General features: G+C 37.2%; 6 protein-coding genes across 6 annotated transcripts; 5 read left to right on the top strand and 1 right to left on the bottom strand.

Annotated features, from left to right (window-relative positions):
- On the bottom strand, positions 1-1,624 carry EV154DRAFT_518543 (WD40-repeat-containing domain protein). Its single transcript, XM_051602633.1, has 7 exons — positions 1,478-1,624; positions 1,302-1,388; positions 1,152-1,244; positions 764-1,084; positions 586-710; positions 281-527; positions 1-229 (listed from the first exon to the last, which is right to left on the bottom strand). The coding sequence occupies exons 1-7, from the start codon at positions 1,499-1,501 to the stop codon at positions 134-136; spliced, it is 993 nt and encodes a 330-aa protein (XP_051454593.1). The 5' UTR covers positions 1,502-1,624; the 3' UTR covers positions 1-133.
- A 43-nt stretch (positions 1,625-1,667) lies between these two features.
- EV154DRAFT_605040 (P-loop containing nucleoside triphosphate hydrolase protein) lies at positions 1,668-6,646 on the top strand. The gene is made up of 7 exons (XM_051607447.1): positions 1,668-2,680; positions 2,743-3,313; positions 3,376-5,482; positions 5,532-5,657; positions 5,706-5,973; positions 6,024-6,435; positions 6,486-6,646. The coding sequence occupies exons 1-7, from the start codon at positions 1,675-1,677 to the stop codon at positions 6,604-6,606; spliced, it is 4,611 nt and encodes a 1,536-aa protein (XP_051454592.1). The 5' UTR covers positions 1,668-1,674; the 3' UTR covers positions 6,607-6,646.
- Positions 6,629-7,551, top strand: EV154DRAFT_518536 (uncharacterized protein). The gene is made up of 5 exons (XM_051602632.1): positions 6,629-6,834; positions 6,893-6,979; positions 7,030-7,090; positions 7,139-7,350; positions 7,399-7,551. The coding sequence occupies exons 1-5, from the start codon at positions 6,757-6,759 to the stop codon at positions 7,495-7,497; spliced, it is 537 nt and encodes a 178-aa protein (XP_051454591.1). The 5' UTR covers positions 6,629-6,756; the 3' UTR covers positions 7,498-7,551.
- Positions 7,552-7,564: 13 nt separating this feature from the next.
- EV154DRAFT_545060 (enolase C-terminal domain-like protein) lies at positions 7,565-9,093 on the top strand. Its single transcript, XM_051604636.1, has 2 exons — positions 7,565-8,246; positions 8,308-9,093. Exons 1-2 carry the CDS (start codon positions 7,646-7,648, stop codon positions 9,024-9,026), a joined length of 1,320 nt encoding a protein of 439 aa, XP_051454590.1. The 5' UTR covers positions 7,565-7,645; the 3' UTR covers positions 9,027-9,093.
- A 653-nt stretch (positions 9,094-9,746) lies between these two features.
- EV154DRAFT_426231 (protein SCAI) lies at positions 9,747-12,215 on the top strand (the record flags this gene model as incomplete). Its single annotated transcript, XM_051596293.1, has 10 exons — positions 9,747-9,814; positions 9,866-9,905; positions 9,959-9,991; positions 10,042-10,160; positions 10,211-10,309; positions 10,359-10,878; positions 10,936-11,119; positions 11,306-11,686; positions 11,750-11,859; positions 11,910-12,215. Coding segments are annotated over 10 exons (1,860 nt in total), but the record flags the coding sequence as incomplete, so codon positions are not given.
- Positions 12,216-12,545: 330 nt separating this feature from the next.
- EV154DRAFT_554066 (Fungalysin metallopeptidase-domain-containing protein) lies at positions 12,546-15,401 on the top strand. Its single transcript, XM_051605164.1, has 5 exons — positions 12,546-12,798; positions 12,971-13,395; positions 13,457-14,294; positions 14,345-14,434; positions 14,495-15,401. Exons 1-5 carry the CDS (start codon positions 12,693-12,695, stop codon positions 15,298-15,300), a joined length of 2,265 nt encoding a protein of 754 aa, XP_051454588.1. The 5' UTR covers positions 12,546-12,692; the 3' UTR covers positions 15,301-15,401.
- Positions 15,402-18,663: the final 3,262 nt, after the last annotated feature.

The raw sequence follows: 18,663 nt of genomic DNA, 5'->3' as shown, positions 1-18,663 counted from the left end.
GCAGTTATTTTAAAAAGGTATTTTTGCGTTTCTTTTTTTTTTTTTTTTTTTTTTTTTTTTAAGGAAATTGTTTACAGGACATGAAAGAAATTGGGGTGGTGGTGGGGGACGATAGCTAATTGTAAGTGCGGATTTAACGTTTCTTAGGTGTACGGGGTTTAATCTCTTCATCTCTAACAGCATGCAAGTAGATCTTGATGGGATTTGATGGTAATGCTTGTTTGTAACCCTATAAACCAATATTAGTGATTTGTGTGCTTAGAATTATAGTCTAAATTACCTTTGACCAGTCGTAACTAACGCCATAAGCGAAAATACTTCCATTTCTATTAAACGCTGTGCAAGAAATTTGGCCATTTGTTTTGGGGAAAGGTTTTAAACGTTGCTTGGAATCTTTATCCCAGAATGAGACAGTACCGTCAGCACCTGCTGTTGAGAATGTACCGTGAATAGGGTGGAAACTAATATCATTGACAGCGTAGACATTCTTTGCGTCATCGCGATGACACTTGAACGAAAAGTTCTTTCTATACATGGCAATATGTGAAAAAATGTAATCTTGTTATACATTGGGTATAAACTTACGCAGCTTCTTTCTCCTCAATGTATTGAATACCAACTCTTCCTTCGATTGAACCAATAGCAAATCCCTTACCATCGGTAAAGCAAGAAACAGTACGTGTTTGCCATTTCAAGGGCGATGTTACTTGCTAAGAGACTGTTTAGTAAGGCGAAATACTGAGTTAAACGAGGTGTGATTTACCTTGAAAATTACGGTGGGGTTATTCAAATCGAATATGCAGACATGCTTCTCTGCGGTTCCAACAACCATTAAAGGCCCCTTTGCATCCATAGCGTAACAGCGCTCAGGAAGTTGAACGGTTCCGATAGGTTGAGGAGACCTTAAATCCCAATACTTGACGGTCTTATCCCAACTACCGGTAGCAACAATATTACCTTGTTCTAAGAATCGAATGCATTTGATGGCTTCGTCGTGTTGAGCGATTTGACTTGATTGGCCTGTAGCAATGTCGAACATTCTGCCTGCTTTATCCGCACCGCCTGAAACAACCTTTGTACCGTCCTAAAAATTATAACACAATAAGTATTGATGACACGTTGAAGAAACCAATAAGGGAACTGATATTTACTTTACTCCAACTAACGCACAATGCTGGTCCTTCATGAGAGAATGCGGTTTTAGGAACAGTGTTTCCAGAAGGTTCAATCTCATAAATGCGAACCTAATGTACAGTTTAAGTCTCACTTTTCTTCAAGATATTTAATTAAATGGTAATTACTTGATTATCCCAAGAAGCCGCAGCAAGATAATCTGCTTGTGAAGAAAAGTCTAAAGCTGTAATACCATCAGTGGGTGGTGAAGCTACCTATAAGAAGAAAACACAAGTAGGTTAATGAGTAAATAATAAACTTCCCCCCAAAGTTGTTTCTCTCTTTTGTTGAAATTATAGGTTACTTCAAAGTCTTTAGGATCCAACATTTATTGATTATTGATTAATTAAACACGAATGGGAGAGTCAAATAAACAAAAATTTCTTTTTCTTTTTATCCCAACATACGCGTTTAAAGTCCGTTAAAAAGTGGCTGGATACACTAAAAAAAGATTGAGAATAAATAGCGCTTTTCTCTTTCTCTCTCTCTTGTTAGCATTGTATGGAAAATACTATCCCAGCAGAATTCTTGGCTGCAATCACGCAAATTTTTGCCATTGCTACCAGCATAATATGGCTATCAATACAAAGATTAATCAAACGCCAAGATAAATTGACTGAAACAAATAGCTTTGAAAGTGATGATATTCGGGATGTTGTCAATAACCCTTTTTCCAATGGCAACAGAATATCTCGTATCATATTTGATACAATAATCTTATCTGTTGTATCTGGGTATACTTTTATTCAACACGTAGCCGAAACACCTACTACTTATGGCATAATGGCGAAAGCAACCACATTTATTGCTTGGTTATACTGTTTTGTATTAGCAATTACAGCCTCAAGATACCCTTTGCCCAATCCAACGGGCTGGAGGCTCAATATTCATCTATGTATCATTTACACAATTTTGTTTTTCTCTTCCTCCGTCAATATGATTGACGCTCTCTGGCAGAATACCGGTATCTCTTTCATGCAGGCATTACCCATTTTTTTACCTGTTATAATTGGTCTTGATCTAGTTTATACTACAGCTACTGTAAAAAATGGATCCCGGTTTTTAGATGGGGACGGTAAGCCAGTGAACGGATACAATGTGGAATCAATTTTCGGAATCGTTTATTTTTCGTGGGTGTCACCAATCGTTTATCTTGTTTACAAAAAAGGGGACACATTGTCAGATGATGACCTCCCCAGATTACCTGCGACACATCGTGCCCGCAATATGTTTTATATATTCAGTCAACATCGAGAAAAAAAACTATTGCATCGAATTTTTATTGCTAATCAATATTCCATGCTAATGCAAGGCCTGCTAGGGTTTGTCATACCCGTACTAAACTATGCGACGCCCTTCTTCTTAAATCGGTTCTTAATTGTCATTCAAGAAATAACGTCAGGGCACGGCGATGAACGATCATTTATATGTGGTCTGGGTAATATCTTTGGTTTGGCTGCATTTATTGTCATTGCCAACATTCTTGTTGAACAGCTATGGTTTTTTGGTAATATATATGTATATAAAAAAAAAGCGGGGTTATGACGATATTAACTCGAGCCTATGTAGCACAATCGTCGACTCAGATGCGTACAAAATCCATGTTAAATATGGAAATTTATAGGAAAACGTTGCGTCGCATGGACACTGTTGTATTGTCAGGTGGTGGTGCTAATAGAGATGAAAAAAGAGATGCAGAAAAAAATAAGGACGAAGAAGATAGTACTTCAAGTACAGGTATGGTTGTGAACTTAATGAGCACAGACTCTTCAAGAATTTCGGATTTTGCTTCTTGGTGGTTTGTTTTGATAGAAGCTCCTGTACAACTAGGCGTTGGCGTTTATTTTCTATATACCTTGCTAGGCTGGTCAGCTATTTTAGGTTTATCAACCATGATTATCACAATTCCTATCAACCATTATAATTCAAATTTTTTCTTGAGGACTCAGGAAAAAGTAATGAAGGCACGCGATAAACGTGTCTCCTTGATGAATGAGGTGCTACAAGGTATTCGACAAATCAAGTTTTTTGCTTGGGAAGTAAATTGGTCAAAACGGATTTTGGAAGCGAGAAATTTAGAGTTAGGGTATCTTAGACTGGTTTACTTTAGTGAAATCATATTCATGATACTATGGCAAAGGTAAAAACATAGCGTATTAATTTATCAAACTGTAATACTTTATTTATATAGTGTTCTTATAGTACACCTATTCTAGTGACTACTATTGCGTTTTGGTCGTTTACAAAAATAGAGGGAAAAGAATTGACAGCTCCTATAGCATTTACTTCCATCACAATTTTTAATGATCTTCGGTTTTCTCTCACTGTCATTCCTGAAACAGTTACCCGCTTATTTGAAACTTTCATCAGCCTGAATCGAATTGATAAATTTTTGACAGAGGATGAAATTATTACTACACATCCGGTATCTTTTGATGTAATCATAGGATTTAAAAATGCAACCATTTCGTGGCCAAGCAAACCCAAAATTGATACAAACCCAACCTTTCCTGAACAAGACACATTTACATTGAAGGATCTTGACGTAGTATTTCCTAATAACAAACTATCATTAGTTTGTGGTCCCACTGGGTCCGGAAAGTCACTCATCATGCTGAGTCTGTTAGGCGAAACGGAAACGCACAGTGGCAGCGTTCTTTTTCCAAGATCCACCTACCCGAATAATTTAGATGATTCTGCAGCCGTTACATCCATCAAGGTGTGCGAAGATGCCGATATTGTTCCGGAACACTGGATATTACAGCATGCAGTTGCCTATGTCTCTCAAACTGCTTGGTTACAAAATAATTCCATCAAGAACAACATCTTATTTGGCTTGCCATTTGCTGAAAAACGTTATAAAGCAGTATTAACAGCTTGTGCTTTGGATAAAGACATCAATTATTTGGAAGATGGCGATGAGACGGAAATTGGAGAAAAGGGTATTACTTTATCGGGCGGACAAAAAGCCCGTGTTGCCTTGGCTAGAGCAGTTTACTCAAGGGCGCAAAACATATTGATGGATGATGTCTTGAGCGCTGTAGACGCGCATACAGCCAAGCATTTGTACAAGAAATGTCTGACTGGGCCCCTCATGAACGGTCGCACGCAGGTTCTAATCACACATTATGTTAACTTATGTATTCAGGGTAGTTCCTACGTCGTTTTTGTTAAAAATGGAGGTATCCAACTATCCGGATCACCAGCTGAATTGAAACAAAAAAACAAATTGGCTTTGATCTTTGAAGAGAATGTAAAATCGGATGATTATGAAGAAGAGGAAGAAACTATTCGGGAACTTGACACAATACAGGAGACTAAGAAGGCAAAAATTTTGGTTGAGGACGAAAATCGCGCTTCTGGAACTGTTAAATTGCGACTATACAGACTTTACTTCAAGTTACTGGGCAATTGGTTTTTTTGGTCATTTATTGTGGTGTCAATTATTGGTGTAAGATGCCTAGATGTTTCGTCTTCATGGTGGTTAAAAAAGTGGGCTCAATCGTATGAGACAACTTCTGGAACAATACCTTCGCATAGTCTTTTGATATCTCAAATTAACAATATGGCTTCTATCCCTTCCATTTTGTCAGAGGAAAAACATAAGGAGAGTTTAAACAGGTATCTCATTGTCTATGTATTATTTAACATATCTATCACGGTGGTTGCTATTGTAAGACAGAGTGCTACGTTTATGGGTGGCATTAAAGCAAGCAGAAAGTTATACACTATGTTATTAGATCGTGTTTTATATGCACCACTTCGATTCTTTGATACCACACCTGTCGGGCGTATTGTAAATCGATTTTCCAATGATTTTGAAACAATTGATTCTTCGGTACCTAGTGACTTTATACAATTCTGTGTTCAATGGACGGTTGTTCTTTCAATTTTTTTCGTGGCCACATTTGTTTTGCCCACTCTTGCTATCCTTATGATTGCAGTGGCCATAATCAATGTTTATTTTGGAATGAAATTTGTTACAGCTTCGATGGAGTTGAAGAGAATGGACTCGGTAAGTCGATCTCCTTTGTTTACACTTTTTGGTGAGACTATAGTGGGTGTCACTACAATTAGAGCTTTTGGTATGACACAGCAGTTTATGTTGGAGATGCTTCGTCGCGTAGATACCAACGCAAGACCCATGTTTTATGTTTGGACAATGAGCCGATGGGTGAGTCCCCGTATTTCAATTATGGGTGCATTGATTGCGTTTGTTACTGGTGCAGCTATTCTGTTTAATTTGGATCATTTGGATGCTGCTACAGCTGGGTTTTGTCTGAGCTATGTCTTGGCATTTACGCAAATGGTAAGCACTTTTCTCTTAATGATAGATTATAGCTGACATTAGTCTGTAGACGTTTTGGGGCGTCAGGCGTTACACACAGCTTGAAATGAACTTCAACTCAGTCGAGCGAGTTGTTGAATTCTTAGAGATGGAGCAAGAATCACCAACTATTACTAATATCAGACCTCCCTCCAATGTAAGTTATTACCACGGGGTTTATAGTTGGTTTGCTAATAAACATCAGTGGCCAAGTGAAGGATCAGTTCAAGTAACCAACCTGCATGTCAAATATGCACCAGACCTTGAGCCAGTTTTAAAAGGGCTATCCTTTTCCATCAAGGGTAAGGAAAAAATCGGCATAGTTGGTCGGACCGGGAGTGGTAAATCAACTTTAGCGCTTGCTTTTTTTCGATTTATCGAGTCTACAGAAGGCTCTATTGTCATTGACAATATCAATATTGCAGATATTGGTACAAAAGACTTGCGAAGCAAACTGACTATTATTCCTCAAGGTAATCATAAATAACTCACAAAATAAATACCTGTTTACAGATTTTATTAGATCCCGTATTATTTTCTGGTACACTGCGATCAAATATGGACCCTTTTGATGAATTTGACGAGGAAGCCATTTATACAGCTTTACGTCGCGTTCACTTGATGGATGATACCTTAGATAATGAGAATATATTTACTGACCTCAATACAGTTGTCAGTGAAGGAGGAAATAACTTTTCTCAGGGACAAAGGCAACTATTATGTCTTGCGCGAGCCTTACTGAAGAGAAGTAAAATTGTATTAATGGATGAGGCTACCGCAAGTGTAGATTTTGAAACAGATAGAGCTATCCAAAAGACAATCACGCAAGAATTTGCAGATAGTACAATTTTATGTATTGCCCATCGACTCAACACAGTCATCGAATATGATCGTATCTTAGTTTTAGATCACGGAGAGATTACTGAGTTTTCAAGGTAAAACAATCAGCCATGTAATATGAAATGGTGTACTAATGTTTTGGTAGTCCCTTGGAACTTTTACGTGATATAAAATCAGCCTTTTATAAAATGTGTCGTAACTCCGGTGAATATGAAAATCTCCTCGAGCTTGCCAAGAAGAAACATGAATTGATAGACATTTTATAAAAGCGTTCAAATAAAATTTAATGCGATAATTTAGCGTGTGAGCTAAAAAGATGGTTGGGTTTAAACATTTGTTTTGCCCTGGGAAAAACCGTGTGTAGTCCCTTACACCTGTATTCCACTTGACAAAAAAAAAAAAAAAAAAAAAAGACCATGACCTTAAAAACCAGTAATCAGGTTCCTACTTGGATAAAAAGTTGGTTCTTCATTAGCTCGCTAGTAGTGACATGGGTATAGATTAGTAATTTGCAAATGAGGATGTCGAGACTAAAAATATTCTTATTAAAAGGATTTTTGTTATTGTTTGCTTAGACCTTGGAGTATGGAAGGAGGGTCATTGAACTTTATTTGGAAACCTTATAATTTATACGCAAAGGTAACGAGTTCTATTAGTTTACCTGAGTTTGTATATTAAGTTTCCTCAAGATTGATCACTTTTACGGCGTACAAGCATTTGTATCCCAAGATGGTTTTACTGGTGCGCAAGGTAATACATTTGGTATATATGATTGTTATTTTACTCAAACATGCATAGCTACTATGAATATTGTGGAAACATTTTTGAATTTTTTCTACTTGTATCTGCTTGGACGAGAAGATGTAAGTGTTGGGCAGGCTAACCTTGTGGGCTTTTCATCTGCTCTTATGACATGCTCCAAGACAGTTTTATATTGGCTTGTCGAACCTTTTTCAGGCTATCAGCATATTGGCCATAACTCTATCCGAGATCTTCTAACATTATGGATTGTAAGTCGGAAGGCATATTACCTAATTACGCACTAACATTTTTCCCAGATTCCTAATGGTCTTTGGATTGTTGTACCTGGAGCCATCATTTATACTTTGGGCAAAGATATAATTTCCCGTTTGGGAACACATCCTAAGCAAATTTAATATTTTCCGGGATTAAATAAATTGTCCATTTTCTCCGTAGCCTATCACTGGTTATATCTTGCATGAAATCATCTCCATATAAATAACCCATCTCGTTTCTCTTTCTCTTTTTTTTTTTGAAATATTTATTTTAACTTTTACACACAAAATGGTCCAACAATTAATTGACTCTACTATCACTAGTTACGAAATCAGAGATATTCGTTTTCCCACCTCTAAACTCTTAGATGGTTCTGATGCTATGAACAAGGATCCTGATTATTCTGCTGCCTATGTTATTTTTTATACTGACTCCAAGGATTTGGAAGGTCACGGATTGACTTTCACTTGTGGTCGTGGTAACGAGGTTGTTTGTTCTGCTATTGAACAATTCGCACTCAAGTTTGTCGACAAGAAGTTGTCTGATTTGGTCAAGGATATGCGTGCCACCCATCAAATCTGTACAGGTGATTCTCAGTTGAGATGGATTGGACCTGAGAAGGGTGTTACTCATTTGGCTACTGGTGCTGTCATCAATGCCATTTGGGATCTTTGGGCCAAGGCTGTCAATAAGCCCGTCTGGAAATTGGTTGCTGATTTGACTCCTGAAGAATTCGTCCAATGTGTTGATTTCCGTTATATCACTGATGTTATTACTCCCGAACAAGCTGTTGAGATGTTGCGTGAAAAAGCCGCTACTAAAGTAGACCGTGAGAATGAGATGCTCCGGGACGGTTTCCCAAGTTATACCACTTCTGCTGGATGGTTAGGTAAGAAAAAGAAATCCAACAATTGGTTACACAATGGGCTAACATATTTCTTTCTAAAAAGGTTACAGCGATGAAAAAGTCCGTAGATTAATTCGTGAAGCCAAGGCAGAAGGTTTTACGTACTTTAAACAAAAGGTTGGTAGTGATAGAGCAGCTGATGTTCGCCGTGCTGCCATTATCCGTGAAGAAATCGGAGCTGACGGTGTATTGATGATGGATGCCAATCAAGTTTGGGATGTGAAAGAAGCTATTGACTGGATGCAAGATCTTTTACCCTTCAACCCTCTTTTTATCGAGGAACCTACTTCTCCTGATGATGTTCTTGGCCATGCCACTATTCGCGAAGCTTTACATCCCAAGTGTGCTGTTGCCACAGGTGAACACATTCAAAACCGTATCATCTTTAAGCAACTTTTCCAAGCTAAAGCTATCGATTACTGCCAAATTGATTCTTGTCGTGTTGGTGGTGTGAATGAAGTTCTTGCTATTATCTTGATGGCTAATAAGTTTGAAATTCCTATCATCCCTCATGCTGGTGGTACCTTCTTGGTTGAAATGGTCCAACATTTATCTTTGATTGATTATATCTGTGTTAGTGGTACTCTTGATCGCCGTATGCTGGAATATGTTGATCACTTGCATGAACATTGTAAGACTCCTGTCCAGCTCAAAAATAGTAAGGTGTCCCCTCCTCTTGTTCCCGGTTACTCCGTAGAGATGTATAGACAATCTATTGAAGATTATACTTTCCCAACTGGAAAAATTCACAAAAAAAACTAGATGTCTTGTAGAAAATTTAAAACCCACATCTATTCCCTATTATATTATAAATAAATCCTTTTCCCCAAAAAACATGTGGTACCTGAAAAAGAATCGTGTGGGAAAATGACACAGCAACGTACAAACTGTATTGTTTCTGTCAGTAAAACTGCTACGTCAACGATGGTGTGGCATGACTGCTCTCATTAAGTACACAAATAAAATGTCTTTACTGAGCAGCATTATTATTCAGGGTTCTATATTAAACGCGCTCTAAAGTGAATGTGAGAAGGGTAATATCATTGATTTTAAGAATCCATTTATGGGATGGGATAGGTAACGTCATCTTTCAAAATGCGGTGCCGAAAAAAAAAGGGGGGAGGTACCTTTTTTTTTAGTCTTTATCACTATGAATCCAGCAACTAATGTTCAAGGTCAAGCAACCGAATCTAGTTCTGCAAGCACCAAAGACACCGCTATCACTACTTCCACCGTAAATACTACGGCAAGTTCTAGTGTCAGTAAAACAGCTACCAGTACCTCGCCAGGTAAGACTTATAAGCTATTTGACGACCTTTGGACAGTTAATAATCTTTAGAAATAGTTTCAATCGATGGTCAATCCGCGACAAACACCACAACAGTACCCGCAGCCAATGTGTCTACAAGCAACAACGCAGTAACAGCAGCTATAGCAGCTACAGAAGTCGTAAGCACGGAGAGTGACGAAGACGTTATCCGTAATCAGAAACTGGTGGAGGAGTTTCAGTATCTTTTGGAGAAGAGTCAAAGTTTATTCAGTGGTTTAAGGTAAATTTTACATGCAAATCCTGAAGTAATTCTGCTGAATCCTTTTATTAGAGATTTGCCTCCTACTGGAAGTCATCGCCAGTGGAGACCTGTAAGTAACCTTTATTATTTTAAGTAGTTATTATTTTCTGAATTGCCGATTAGTATTTCGAAAAAACGTTTGAAGTATATACAAAGGTAAGTGAGGGCGGATTGTTTTCAGGCGTGTTTTTATTTATACATTGTAGTTATGGAAATTCCAACAAACTCATAGATCGATTCTCGAAAATAAGAGTAATTACGGTTTGAAGCGTTGGGAAGTGGGAGAAATCGCCAGTAAAATTGGTCAACTTTATTATCATTACTAGTAAGTTTTTAATCATCGGTCTCAACATTTTATTAATGAATGGATTTTAGTTTAAGAACAAGCGAGACGAATTATTTACATGAGGCGTATGTTTTTTATGAGGCCATTCACGATAGACAATATTTTAAAGACATCCTTGAGGTCAAAAAGTAAGTCATCATCCCATTATTAAAAGTCATGATGTTTACATGCGTATAGTTCTGCATTGATGATCAAAAAAATGAGATATTATGCTCGTTTCATTATTGTTTGCCTATTGCTTAATAAGGATGAGAATGTACGTCAGCTTATTAGTGAATTGGAAGGATTGATAGAAGAGTATACAAAGAGTTTTAAACCACCTGATGCTAAGGAATGGCAGATGGTGTTGGAGGAAATCAGTACTTTCACGGAAGCAGAAAAGAAGCTGGTTCCTATTAATTTAGATCGTACGCCCGACAAAATCGAACATCGCTTATCTGCAAGTATACCCGAAAGAAATGTCGGCAACAACATTCCCAAATTAAAACTGCAGGAGGCTATTCTTGTAGGCAATTATCAGAAGCAAATCAAATTTTCCGAATTGACATTAGATATGTATCGCATGTTACAATCACTCGAGCGAGAGCCGTTTAATGTTCATCCTTCCGCTACTTTAAAGAAATCAGTTGACACAAATACAACTGAAAAAAAGGAAGGGGTAGTCCTGAAGGAGGATCAGAATACGGCCAACAACAATGTCAAGTTAACAAGCGCTAATACAAATTTAAATGGAGGCCTGGATAAATCCAACAAGAGATCTAATCCACACAAATATTTGTTATACAGACCTTCTTTGAGCCAACTTATGGTTTATATTTCAACTGCTTTTAAAGACACGAGCGATGGTTCTGCTTTGCTGCTTTACTTATCAGCTGATGGGTGTGTTTATCCGGATCAAACTGTACCCGGGTACGGGGGTGGTGTAATTACTAGTCAACGTGCGAAGACTACAGTCGATCGCGCAACTATTGCCAACCCGTCAAGTAATACGGCAGCAGGAGCCTCATCCGTATCTTTAACAAACGTACCTCCAGCAACATCAGCTTCTACTACACCCGCCACAGCAGGTAACAATGCTCTGGCAGCAACTGGATCGAATGCTGCTATTTCCAATACAAATGCAGCCGCAACTACTTTATCTACAGATGTTAGTGTTACAACCCCATCCGTGCACTGTCTTCACCCGGCGGATCTCATTCCATTTACACGCAAACCGTTGTTTTTGATTGTGGATAGCAATAATAGTGTTGAATTTAGAAGTATGCCAAATGTATTTGATCAACCCGTAATGTGCTTAATGTCACCAATCAATTATCCTTCGTCTGTACAAGATAAAAGTGAAATCGGTAGCCTTTTTACACTCTTCTTACATACGCCCTTACTTGGATTCTGTTCAGTGTCGGATATTGGTAATTTGGATCAACAAAAGTGGGACTCTTGTGTTCAAAAGATATCGATTATGGAAAAGGCAATTGGCGATCTTTTGATTTCAGACGCAACTGTGGGTAATGTGTTTTAATACAATGTTAGTAAACCCCATCCGCTGATCTCTTTTTATTTTATAATAGATAAAAATGTAAAACGATTTATGTCCGATGACTTTTTGTTTTACTTTATTGTTCGTTTCGTACTTTGCGGTATATTTTTAAGATACCATTCATCTTTCAAGGATGAAAAGGTAGGCAATTATTTTTTACATCAAGCTGTTTTCTTAAACATTTATTTTAGTCATTCCCGACTTGCTCACCAGCATTGCCTGAAAGTGTATATGTCTCTACTGAGATAGTCACTATGTTAGGTGATTTGACTGCAATTGCTGATGTCGGGACGTATTTTAGTTTACCCGCTTATGCTACATCAGCGGCAACCACAGCATCTAATATTACTTTAGGTTCAGTGTCTGTACCAAATACAACGCCTGCTACAAACACCTCAATAACCACCTCAGCAATCATTCCCACCACGGCTCCGTCTACAAGTACCAATGTCGATTCATCGCCAACATCCGTAGTTACACCTGTAGAAATTGCATGACCAAAATAAATTGAAAAATGTACCTGGTTTTTTATTGGCTCTTCTTAAATGACGTGCCCTTCTGTTTTTGTTGAATAATTTGTGACAAAAGATAAAAGCGAATAATCTGCATAAATTACCTCATGTGTACAGTCCTGTCATACTCTGTAAAGAAAATATTTACATTGAAATGTAAAACACATGTCAAACGGTTCAAATACGAAGATCATTACGTAAAAAAAAAAAAAAAATACATCCATATAAAGAAAGATTGTTTTCTAGATAGTAAAAAGTTGAAAGATTATCTAAAAACTGCGAATGGACGAAAATGTTCGATAAGGGACCTGTTTTATGGTTTAATAAAAACGCCTATCTTTATTATTTTTAACACTATGGATCATTCGCTCTCATGATCATTGAGAACGGGAAAGTCATTTGAATGGTCATCAAAAAAAACATGGTTGATAAGCGCCGTTAGGGAGAAAGTAGAACGGTCCAATGAAATACTATGATTTCAATAAATTATTCCTAATCTGTTCATACGTCCAACGACAGATGGGAACTGGGCATAAATTCGATATCACGAGCACAACAGAGAACGCTAGTTAAAGGCGGTGGCAATCATGTGTTCCCGCTTTTTTTTTTTTTTTTTTTTTTTTTTTTTTTTTTTTTCCTGGGTTGATAAGGGGCAAAATTCTTTCTTTATTATTTTATTTCTTTTTTTTTTTCGTATTTTTTATTTTTGTAAGAAATGAAATATTCTATTTCAACTGCAGTTTTATTATTACTTGGGGCATCTTCGGCACTCGGAGCAACAGTGAATGGGGATTTAGCTCGTAAACAATACCACCAAGGTCTTTCACGTAGTTTCGGGCCTGAAGTACCTTTTCGGGAATATACCACACCAAGTTACCGTCAACGTCAAAAGGACTATAGCTCCTTTACTCAAAACGCAAAGGCTGAGGATATTGCTATTGCATTTGCTGAATCTGAATTGACGGACAGCGAGTTTATAATTCAAAGTGCCTACAAGTCTGATTTAAATGGTGTTACACATGTTTATCTACGTCAAAAAGTGAATGGTTTGGAAGTTCTTAACGGTGATATCAATATCAATGTCGATCGTTTCGGAAAGATTATCTCCTATGGTGACTCATTTGCAAAAGGTGTCTCAAATACACAAGATGCTACACTCCTTACGGTGAGTTTGTTTGTTATAAACATTTATGCCCCCTGCATATATACTTATCTTCTGTATTTAGAGAGTACAAAAAGGTTTAAAGATAGTTTCAAGTTCATTTGCACAGGTTGTGTTCTCTCCTACAAAGCAATCTGAGCCTGAAGTCGATGAATCTATCTACGACTTTGTCGATCAAGATAAGGATATTATCGATCCTGCAGAGGCTGTCTTGTCTTTAATGGCCTTTGTCAAATCTTCTTTGCCTGATCCAACGGTGCTTGAATATTTGATTCCGGATAACTTTATCATGACGACTTCGTTCAAGAAGCACAACGATGAAGAAATTGCCTTCCAATTTGATAATGTTCCTTTCGCACTATCTCCCGTTGAAGCCAGACAAGCATATATTCAAACAGAGACCGGTCAACTTCAATTAGTCTGGGATTTACAATATGAATTAAAGGACAACTGGTATAATGGTCATGTGAGTGCGCATGATGGCACCATTGTTGGCTTAGTTGATTGGGTATCCAATGCAGCTTCTTATAATGTAATTCCGTTCGGAAATAATGACCCCAATGATACTGAAAGAAAGATAGTCAAGAACCCAAGTGATAAATGGGCAAGTCCGGATGGTTGGCATGCTCAAGGTGCGATTGCTAAGGGAGCGAAGACGTACAATGTAACAATTGGTAACAACGTATATGCTCATAATAATCCTGATGGTGGCAATGATTGGCAAAAGAATTACAGGCCCAGTGGTGTCTCTGATGATAATGGTGATATCACTTTTGATTATGAAGCAAATTTCGAAAAGGATGATCCAGAAGATTATATTGATGCTGCGGTGACAAACCTTTTCTATTGGTGTAACACTGCCCATGATTTCTTTCACAGATATGGTTTTGATGAGAAGGCTGGTACGTAAAACGAGCATCAAAATAAAACATAGATCTAATAAAGATAATAGGTAACTTCCAACAAGATAACCTTGGCCGTGGACGTAAGGCAGGAGAAGGAGAAGGAGATGCTGTAATTGCTAATGCACAAGATGGATCAGGTGAGACACTATGTCCTTTTATAAATCTAAACATTTTTATTGATTAAATTCCTAATTTAGGTCGCAATAATGCTAATTTTGCTACCCCTCCCGACGGTAAACACGGAAAGATGCGTATGTACGTTTGGGATCAAACGAAACCAATGCGTGATGGTGATTTTGAAAGTGGCATTGTTATTCATGAATATACCCACGGTGTTTCTATCCGTCTCACAGGTGGTCCCATGAACTCTAATTGTCTTGGTTGGGGTGAAGCTGGTGGTATGGGTGAAGGATGGGGTGACTTCGTTGCTACGGCTATTCGTATGAACTCAAACTATACCCACGATGTTGAATTCGGCATGGGAGATTATTCCAATGGTGGTGAGGGCATCCGTAAATACAAGTACTCAACTTCAAATACAACAAACCCAAGTACATATCGTATTATGGATCGTTTTGATTATTGGGGTGTCCATGCAAAAGGTGAAGTTTGGGCTGAAATGTTATATGAAGTATATTGGAACCTCGTCGATCGCTTAGGCTACACTGATGAATGGTTCCCTCCTATTCCTCAAGACAATTATAAAGCTGCTATGGATTCAGATGATCTTGAAAAAGTGCGAACGCATATCACATCATATGGTAACACATTAGCTATGCAGCTTGTTATCGACGGATTGAAATTACAACCTTGTAATCCTAATTTTATCTCTGCTCGTGATGCTATCCTTGAAGCTGAGAAGCAATTAACTGGTGGCGAATACCATTGCGACATTTACCGGGCATTTTCTAAGCGTGGTCTTGGCCCTGGGGCTAAGCTCCAGAAGAAGGGGTGGATGGAACAGCGTATCGAAAGTTATACACTCCCCTCTATCTGTGAATAAACCAGATTTGTTTCATTTTATATCCTAACCCTTTTGCTTGCATTTTGCTGTTTTCTTTTCTTTTCCCCCTCCTCCCTTATTTTAAATAAATCAACTTAAACAAAACTAAAGGATTTTGTCTAAAAATGGATACCAGCAACTAATTGTAAAAATACTTTGGTGACCTTTCTTTTGAGAAATAGGGATTTTTGTATCATTAAGGGCTTTAAAAAAATCAAGCCGTACCGAGCTTCATTAAATTAAAGCACGTGTGCATATGCTTGCATGAGCACTTGTCAACATTGTGTTTTTTATGTAGTACCTGCTGACAATATGATGGATGCAAGTGGTAAAAATTTAGTTCATAATATAATATAAAAGTTTGCAGGATGACACGCATCATAAGCTCAAAAGATTGAAAAGTGTGTCACTACCTAAAGTATCTTCAAAAATAAGGCAATTTTTTTTTCCAAAGTATCAAAGGTATCAATGTGTACTGAGACTCACAAGAGTGAACAGACATAGTCTATAAATTAAAGCACACCATCATTTTTTTTTTTACATTCTTTTGCGCAGGTTTATTGATTTATCTCCCATCCCAAATCGACTTAGGGAGAGATACCAAGCAATATGTACAAAACACAAACTGGTATGAGGAAAAACATAGTATTTTCACTCACTTCATTTTTTTGTCTTTTTTTTCTTGCATGATTAAATATCTCCTGTGTAAATTTATTTTGGGTCGAAGTGACACGCAATATTAGCATCCAAAAGAAAAAACATTCAAGTCTTGTATACTCACAATTGTTTATCTTTTTAGCTGCACCCTAAACCGGTTATATTATTCCCTCGTTCTATCAATTTCGGAAGAGGCATCCAACTGGATGCATGAAACAAAAACTGGTAGTTATTTACAAAAACAATTTAATAAGCATCTCATTTTATAATTGCACGTTTAATTACACCCATGCTAAATCCAATTGGCAGCATGCAGAACTCAACGGCTAGTATCTGCAGTGCGAAATATATAAACAACTATACGCACAGGTCTTTAATCTTTTTACCGTTATCTACAAAGAATTTAAATTATTGTTACGCGACAAATCGAGCATACTTTCAATTTTTCTTCTCTTTTCATCACCTATCAAAGTGCATAACGCCTTTTCGGGCTTGCAACTGTCAAAACTACCTCTTTCCATATTTTTTTCTTATCCTTAGATCTGTGACCTCTTAATAGGCGCAGTTATCACATTCTTCTTCATAAATTTATTTTGACTTCAGTGGCTGGACTAGTGTTCGAACTTTTCGAGCTTGCGCCAGTTCAAACAAAACTCAAACCGAGTTTTTGTACTGGAGCATGCGTCACTTTTTTTTTGGATTCGAGCGAGCATCGAGCAAAGCTCGCTCTGTTATAAAATTGATAGTTGTCACTTTAAATACAAGGCTGCAATAGGACGGACAATAAAATTTTATATTGACAATACTCTCAACTTCAATATTCTTTCTGCTTTTTAGTTTTTAATTTTAATGCTTTAGACTAACAATCAGATGTAGATTAACAAACGTATCTAAAGAATCCACTTTTCTCAAATAAATGATACAAAAATTTAAGCTCAACCTGATGAAGCCGAACATTTGTACTGGTTGTACCTAGTAGAAACTATTAATATGCTTTCTTGGTTATGTAGGATCCTACTCATTTACACTGTACTCTATATATTACGGTGAACGCTGTAGTTTATCATATACCGTGTGCCACTTCTCAATTTTATTCTTATTAATTCGTATTTTACGTTAAATCATATTTCAATAAATAATATTTTATAATCATGACTATTTGTATTTCACTTTCACGTACAGTTTGTGTATCATAATCTCTAGCGCGTTCGAGCATTCGTTTACGCAACCGAGCCGAGCTTACAAAAACTCGAGCAAGTTTCGACTAGAACACGATCGAAGCTCGCTCGAGAGTTTCGACCTTCATTCCGAACACTAATGATAGTGCACTTGAAGCACCGGATATGAGTCACTTAGCTTTTTTTATATATCAATCAGCCATGTTTTATAAGTGATATTTATATCAATTTTTACCACCATCTCCGTTTTCTGGTAACGGGTCTCTTAGGGACGGCCAAAAGGTAGGCCATGACTACGTGCAGTCCCTAAGAAAAGTGCTCCTGTAAACAGTTAATTCGATCTGCGCAGATATAATCTTGAAGTAATAATTGAATATAAAAAAGATCTCTTTTATCATAAAAAAATCAAAGAGTCTCATTTCTTAAATTGTTTATTTGTACATATCTTTTAATTTGCCTTTTATACATTGTTCATGTATAAGTAATGCCTTGTATTCTGGGTCTAAATTATCATGGATTGATGAGTGGTATGCTGATGCCTGAGAACGGATATAGCTTGTTCTTTGAACGGCTTGAACTTGATTGGAAAAACATCCCTCTTCATCACCTTGTACTTTATCAAATCGTTGTATAAAGAAAATGGTTTTTTTCTACTTCTAGATAGATTGGCCTCACAACTGATCTTTTGAAACCCAATCGTCTCCAAAATTTCAAAAATTTATGGCGCGAGAGACATGTCTGGGGGAAACTGCTTCGCTAGTAAAAAAAACAATATAATTGGATACAGTGAAATTACCGGTTTTTATATAAAAAACTCCTGGTGTTTTACACTTTTACTAAATGTAGATTCCTCTAAAATAATTTTAAATGGCCAAGCGAAAAGTTGGAAAAACCTACAAAGCCTCGAAGTTTCTTTTCCGCAAAACGATTTGACAGAAAAAAACCCACATTAAACAGAATTGTCAACAGTTTAAACGATGCAATCATAAATACAAATCCAGTTGCCTAAGTGCTCTTAATTTTTCGAGAAATATGGGATAGTTCGTAGTTAAAAAAACTTAAGAATGTCAATGTCACATTTTGGTCTAAGAACCAGTCGATGAATTGATTGAAGATTTAGTCAAGAATCTAGTTGAGGTTTCAGTTAAAGATTCAACCGGGGGAAGATGGCTGACAACAGTGTACTGATCGAGTATCTTGAGATCTTTCAAAGTTTAATAAACGAACGATATTCTTCTGAATAAAACAATGGTATTTTTTGGATAGGGCTGGTGTCGTTTTTTTCTTTCCTGAAGAAAAAATATAATTATTTATGTAGACCACGAGTATTTCTTTGGATTACCCGCAAAGGTTTGGGAGGATTGATGCTTTAGAAACAATTGTATCAAGAAGCTTGGAACAAAAGGCTACAATAAAAAGCCTCACGCTCGAAGAATTGTGGATATGTTCAGGTGTTGCAGGAAAAGGTTTTTTACACCTTGTGTATGCTAAATTGCTCCCCCCCCCCTTCTTTTATTTGAAATGCTAG

This window comes from Mucor mucedo, assembly GCF_025094135.1.
Source record: "Mucor mucedo strain NRRL 3635 chromosome Unknown EV154scaffold_90, whole genome shotgun sequence".
NCBI classification, from domain to species: Eukaryota; Fungi; Mucoromycota; class Mucoromycetes; order Mucorales; family Mucoraceae; genus Mucor; species Mucor mucedo.
This window is presented reverse-complemented; position numbering and strand designations above follow the sequence as displayed.